Source organism: Panulirus ornatus, chromosome 36 (assembly GCF_036320965.1).
Source record: "Panulirus ornatus isolate Po-2019 chromosome 36, ASM3632096v1, whole genome shotgun sequence".
Lineage (NCBI taxonomy): Eukaryota > Metazoa > Arthropoda > Malacostraca > Decapoda > Palinuridae > Panulirus > Panulirus ornatus.
The window spans coordinates 1,225,635-1,233,133 of NC_092259.1; the positions used below are offsets into that span (position 1 = coordinate 1,225,635).

The 7,499-nt window shown below is 40.0% G+C and overlaps 1 protein-coding gene across 6 annotated transcripts in view; it reads left to right on the plus strand.

Moving 5' to 3' along the window:
* LOC139760247 (uncharacterized) overlaps window positions 1-6,503 on the plus strand; it is a 753,913-nt gene extending 747,410 nt beyond the window's left edge. For all 6 annotated transcript variants that reach the window (XM_071683168.1, XM_071683167.1, XM_071683169.1 and 3 more), the window contains one exon: window positions 1,472-6,503. In XM_071683168.1, coding sequence (XP_071539269.1) covers window positions 1,472-1,567 — 96 coding nt within the window. In that variant the 3' untranslated portion in view covers window positions 1,568-6,503. The remainder of the gene's footprint in view (window positions 1-1,471) is intronic.
* The last annotated feature ends 996 nt before the right edge of the window (window positions 6,504-7,499 follow it).

Below are 7,499 nucleotides of genomic sequence, written 5' to 3' on the forward strand. Positions count from 1 at the left end.
TTGCCACATTGACATAGAAGTAACAGCACGCATTGTGTGTATGATTTTATGTGCTCGGATAAGCTATATATATATAATCACACCCTTTCTCCCCTCCGCCCTTTTTTCTCCTCCCCAGCACATCACCCACTTTGCCCTCCGCCACGCCCCCCTGCCCTACTGCCCTCCCTCCCTTTCTTACAGTTGCATGTCTCGAATTAAGTGCGTGCCAGCAGCACTCTGTGATGGCTGGCCTGCGCGCAGCCTGCCCGCTCTACCAACACTTTGCTCTTTGGTTATCCTGAGTCGCTTTCCTTGGCGTGAATGTTGTCCATATTAAGAGCATTGTTCGCCTGAAACTTAGTTAGATGCTCAGTGTATATGTTCCTGTATAGCGGCTCGTGTGTGTGCGTGTGTGTGTGTGTATATATATATATATATATATATGTATATATATATATATATATATATATATATATATATGTATATATGTATATATATATATATATATATATATATATATATATATATATATATATATATATATATATATATTTCTTTATATATATATATATATATATATATATATATATATATATATATATATATATATATATATATATATATATATATATGATTACGCTAATCATTAAGTTTCTTTAGGATAAATATATTATTATTATTTTCTTTCCACTTGTCAAGCCGATAGATATGAATATATATATTTATGATGAATATAGATAGATAGATAGATAAACTTACACACAGTTCTCAACACTTAAGGCTTTATTTCTTTTCTTTCTTGATCAATACGTAATTCATATGTTCATAAACGTCATATCTATATATATATATATATTTTTTTATTATCATTTACCCCAGCTACAAATTCAAAGTATTAGAGAGTCTATCATCAACCCCCTCCCCCACCACTCACACCCATCTCCCTCCCCTTCCCTTGGATTCCCCCAATGACACACACACACACACACACACACACCCCTCCATCACCACCCCCCACAACCCCCCCACACACACATTCCCCATTCCCAGTAAATATCAAATCACTTACAAGAGAAGGTCACTGTCATAGCCTCCATTTAGATAAATTTAGCCTTGACTACCCTTTCCCCCTACCCCTCCCTCCCTCTACATTGCCCTTAGAAGTGGTTTCCCTTCCTCCCCTTGTGTATATAGTGTATATATATATATATATATATATATATATATATATATATATATATTCATATATACATAGATTTTTTAATCAAAAAATATATATATATATATATATATATTAATTTATATATTTAGGCGTCTGTTTTGCGATAGCAGATTGGCGAATGTATGCCTCCGGATCTCTCTCTCTCTCTCTCTCTCCCAAAGACCCACCAAAGACCCACCAAAGACCCACCCCTCCCTTCCTCTGCCTCCCGCCAGCCACACATGTGTGTACTAATGTCATCGTGTTTGCCTCTACTCTCCTTAACAGGTACAGTCACCCAACACTGCTGAAGTCCTGGCCTGTTCACCTCTCCTGGTGGCTATGAGTTTCATGTCCTCCGTCATGTCGGAGAAAAACTGGTAAAAACAAAAAAAGCAAAAATAAAAACTATAGACTTTTAAATATATATACACATATATATACACATCACTGGAGGAAGTCGTGTATACATATCCAGACCAAATTCTTTCTCTTGGTACAATTTCATTCTTAAATATATATATATATATATATATATATATATATATATATATATATATATATATATTTCTCTATCTCGGCTATGGTGAAGTCCTGCTACAACCAGGAGTATTCGCTGGTTGGACGCTGGCAATCGAGGACAATCCACCTCCTCCCGACGGCTGCTCGCCACTTAGCGCATTCGCCCACCAGCGTCCGCGGACACAACTCAGCCCGGGCACCAGCTCATTTCAGACACGACTCATTTTATGGACAATGCTATCAAAACATCCTCGTTCATACTTGGGATATCCCAGTGTGCAAACAGTAGTGTTTTTTCTCCCATGTCCACCAGCAATTGTAGAGAACTTCATATATATATATATATATATATATATATATATATATATATATATATATATATATATATATATGTAACGACCAGTTTGAATCCATTAGGTGCATTTAGGAAATTAGCTGGTGGTTTATTGTGTATGATAACGACACCAGATCAAAGCTATGTCACTTGCATTATAAAACACGCTCTTCAAACATGACATTGATCGTGTGTGGCGGTGAAATTCAAGTCCATATGAACATACTTGTGTCTTGTCTCTGAAATCCTTTACCTTCAGGAATATTTTTGAATATATTTACCACAAAAGTTGACCAATAACATTAACTAGGTACTTTCCTTACTAGGTAACTTAGGCGGTATATATATATATATATATATATATATATATATATATATATATATATACAAGAAAACTATTTTGAGTAAGTGCAATTGTGGAGCATCATGACCCAACCTGATGAAGCACACCCGGCGGTGGGAGAAGAGATTCACCAGTACACGGGTTCGTGTCGCCCCTCCTCCGTTTGGCACGTACCTGTCATTGGCGCCGTCTTGGTCCTCTTAAGTCACCATTTAGATTACGGTAGAGAGATGAAGGCAGGTTATGTATCACCCTCGACCATTTTTCCTTTGGGGTAGACATGAACTGAAGAAGAAAACCCAGCATAGCTGATCAGATATTGGATTCAGAACCCATGAAATTGATAGATTGGAATCGCCATCATTGCTTCAGATACCACAATGTAGTCAGGGATCAGGTGAGAGTTGGGGTAGTACAATGTGGTCCTCACATTACTGTCGCGTGTGTTGCCACGCCTTCCCACTCTAAAGGCGTATGTGTGTCTCTCTACGTCTCTCCACGTTGGTGTCGTGTTGTGTATGTGTGTGTTTCCACCAGTGGGGCTCTGTCCCACGCTTCGGAACGCCTGGGTTGGGTGTGACCTGCTCCACACACACACATTTCATCCTTCGTAGCTTTAGTAAGTTGTTGCATATTTGAAGCTTTGTTGAAATTGCTCGTTTTTTGATATGCGAGGCTTGGGCCTAAGACTGCCAGAGTTTCCTCCTCACGGCGTGCCCAGGCCTCTCTCTCTCTCTCTCTTTTATTCGTATTTGAAGAAAATCTTGGACGGAACTGTTGATTCCATGAGACATCAGGACCTCAGGGCTCTGCACTGTGACCTCAACCATGTCAGCTGACTTCCCTGGCCATCTGCATCATAAGACCAAAGTGGGGAAGGTGTTTTGGATCGCGTCTGTAAGAAGTGCCAAACCTCTCTGGCCGATTTTGGGTTTTTTTTTTTTCATTTTCATATGACGTCATGGCGTGGATCTGTGGCGTCAGAGCTTGGATCTGTGACGTCAAAGCTTGGATCTGTGACGTCAAAGCTTGGATCTGTGACGTGATAGCTTGTGTCTGTAATTTCATGGCCTTTTCTTTTTCCATTCTTGGCTCGTCACTTCATCGTACAGCTGACACTGTTGAAGTTCTTAAAAGCCCGGAGGTCCATCCCCCGTGATGTATTTCGTACATTCAAAACTTTTTTTTGGAACAGAAGAAGAAAGAAAAACGTGTCTCGGTGTTTCTGTAACCATGAACTACCATATCATTGTTGAAACTTTCCAGAGAAAAGTTGAAACTTCAGAGGATCTTGTTTCTTGTTTGTAGTAGGTCATTAATCTTAGGATGGAAGAATCTGTGTTCACAGTTTGCTGCTACAAGCTTCTGTTGTGGTGGGCCTTTTGTCGAAGACTCCGGAGTGTGATTGTAGCATTCTGTTCACCCTCTGCCGCACTGACGGGAAAGGCTCCTTGTGTGGACAGGGAGGAGACGATCCTTGGCCATGATGTCGAGGCCTTTGACCTCAAGACCAAAGGCCACAATTTCATATACCCAAAGGGTCGTACCGTCGTCCTCAAAGGGTCTTACCGTCGTGCTCAGGGTGATGTACCGTCGTACTGGAGGTGTTGTACCAGTTCGGCATCAAGGCGACCCGCGGATAAGTTTCTCCTGTGTTGGCCTTCCTTCCTTCCGAGGAAGCCAAATGTGTAATTGTCGCCACGGTCGATCGAATGTCGAGGAAGATGAGGTTGGAAGGGCTACAAAGGCCATCTACTAGAGCTTAAGTTTCATGCGAAGTCGACAGTATTAGGTAACGTTCGTGCGCAACACTTTGTGGCTTTCGTCTGGTGTGTGGAACCGCTAAACTTGATTCGTTCTTTTCTTGTGTCTGTGTGTCTGTGTGTGTGTGAGTGAAGACGTCGTGGAACGTCAGGCGAAGTTGCGATTCTTCTTGTTTTCAGTCGTGTCAAATGCGTTGTATGTAAATATTTTTCCTCTTGGTTTTTAATGTACAGCAGAGGATGTTTTTTGAATGAGACACCTAGTTTTTCTAAAAAGAGCCTCATCGATGCCAACTATATTAGCTGTCATAGTAGGTTGGAGAAGTAGGTTTAGAAATTATCTGAAGGTATGTGTTGACGAAATTCTAAATTTACTGGCTGTCAATGGAACCCAACCTAACACTGAGGAAAACAGAAATGTCCGTACCTGAATCTCGAAGGATCGAAGACCATTGTAAGTCAGCACAGGAAATACTGGGCGCTGATTGGGCTAAATCGAGCCTACTCTGAGGCGGCCAATCAGCGCTGAGCATTGTTGCCATCCGATCATCTCTCATATAAATCGACCTTTCTTCAGGTCTTTTTAAAATAAAAAAAATAGATTGACACAGTTTACATTTTCTCCGCTTGTCTATGAATATATTACAAATGTCCTGTATTACTTAGATGTCCTCTGCATGACTAATGCAATAACTGTGCACAAGTCTGGAATGTTATGGTTAGTGTGTTGACTGCCGACGCCAGTGTGCGAGTTCCATCGTGTTCATATATAAAAACAAAAACCCCAAGATACAGTTCTGTAAAGATTACTGCTTACCAGGGGGGGCAATCCAACTCTCCCTAATGTTTATGTACAGTTTCAGATGCTTTCTAAATTAGATTCTATAAGGTTAAGTAGCGTTTAACATAGTGACCCTCCGAGAGGTATTCAGATTCTAATAGACAGATGTGTATTGTTGCTATGTCTGATGGTTACTAGTAGATCGCTGCCGAGGAATAATAATTTGTGTGTGTGTGTGTGTGTGTGTGCGTGTGTGTGTGGGCTGTAAAGAAGTTCGTAATCAAATGATTTTAAAAAAAAAATTGCATATATTTGTGATCAGATGATAGGAGAAATTGTTGTTTTCGTCATTTTTAGTTGTATTTCGTTCCCTTTCGTTTCAGATAGGCTAAGCTATAGCGTGCCATTCACTGTGCTCTTGTTGTTTGCTCTGGCCTAGCGCTCGTACTGAATGTTCACATAAGACACCCCGTATGTACTTACCTACCCCCCCGTGTGATCCAGGTGTGTAAATAAACCATTTGATGACCATACTCGAACCTTTCTATTTTCAACCGGACCACAAACACCTTTACTTTCTCCGTACTATATTTGTCTGTTATTTTACATATACATATATATATATTTTTTAATCTTTAAGGGAATATTTCTAAAAAAAAGATAAGAAAAAGCCTCTTATTCTGGCTTATTTTCGGGTTTCCCGCCTCATCTTATTGCGGGTGATACCGGGTTCTTATTCAACGTGGCCGATCCACTGGATGACAGAAGCGAGGATGACGCAAGGAGTTTATTTGGGATCCTCTTGTTTGAAATACAACTGACCCTCATGATGTTAGGATCCAGTCGTTAATGAGATGCTGCCTTGCCGCTTATACCTTTTGAACGTGTCTGGAATCAACCTGCTGTTAGCTTTGATTGTAGTGTATGCAAGTTCATGTATATTGTAATTTAAAGACAGCCTTAACTAAGTGACTGCTGTGTGTGGCTTGGTCTTATGACAAGAGTTTTCGTTGAGGAATCTTTCACCGATTATCATTTTCTTTTGAGTATGAGAGAAAAACATCTCAGTGTATCTCGCGCTCCCCCCATTCCCTCCCCCACAGGACACACACCTCCTCCTCCAACCCCCTCTTTAAAAAAAAAAAAGGATTAAAAAATGACAAACCTGTGGATACTATCTCTGTACTTTTCTGTCGGTGTGACGTTAGATATGTATGTAACCTAGAGACCGTGATCTTCCCACCAGCCCAACAATCATTATGATATATTTTTGTAATTAAATATCATAGTATCGGGCCGCTATCAACATTGTTGGGCTGGCAGGCAGGCCACGGCAACACGATCAGACGTATTCTTGTGTCTGGTGAGTTCTTCTGGGCCTCCTCCAGCAGCCAGGACCTTGAGGGGACGGAAGCGGTAGCCATGGTCTTCGTCGCTGACGCTGCCCTGCAAGGGAACCCTCACCCAGTTTTTCGATTTTATTGATATGTTTTATAAGCCAAGTCTGGCTAATTTTTGTTGTCAGTTGATACCTGTGAAGAACTTGATGGATGGAACCAATAAAGTTGTAAACAATGTGTCTCTTGTGTTATTGCTCCTTTGTTTAAGGTCCTTCAAGAGCCCTAAGATCCAGTTTATTTCTCCTCTGTTTAGGTTCCTTCAAGAACCCCAAGATCCAATGGCTAAAGCAATGCACATGAGACTCTAATGACCGGTCTCTTATGATACTTGATAAGTTTATTTAGGTCATATTAATCACAATCATTACATAGGAACTTATATACATGACCAGATTCAAATCGCTGCTATACTACTGGCACACATAAGGCTTAACATTAGTCTGTATCATCTGATACTTATGAGAATATATTGAGTAATGTTGATCACAATCATTACGTAGGAACTTATATACATGACCAGATCCAAGTCACTGCTATACAACTGGCATGATATTTCTTAACATTGGCTTATACCTTGCTAAGAAATTGTGGTCCATTTGAAATGTGTCACAGGAGATTGTGTCTCTACTGGACCATCTTTTAAAACACACTGGAAACAGTTCCACTTACAATAATGTCGACCTCAGATAAATGATTGTGCATAGGTGAATTTTGCAAATTAATCGACTTGTCCAAAAGATTAGAATTTGTTGCAAGCGTCGATCGAGATTCATGTTTCAATTCTGTTATAAAAAAAAAGAAAAAAAAAGGAAATCTGAAATTCATTAAAGATATTAAGTAGTTCAGTGGAAGTCATTACAGCTGTGAAAAATATTTCTTGAATTCCGACCAAAAGTTACGCACGAATTTCGATAGCTACAACAATTGTTCTCTGAGGCAAGTCGATCATTCAAAACCAAAGCAAAAAGACAACAAAGGTTTGGAGACCTTTGTGGTACACACAGCATAATAGCAACCTTTACACCAGTGAATGACAGGTCTCAGAATGACCACTTATTAACTTGAGGAGGTTCATTTGATCTCAGATTCTTTCGTCCTTGTGTTATATTACGTCACTCTGAAAGTGTAGAGATCGTTGTTGTGCTGTGTGTACTACGAAGAAAGTACAATGGA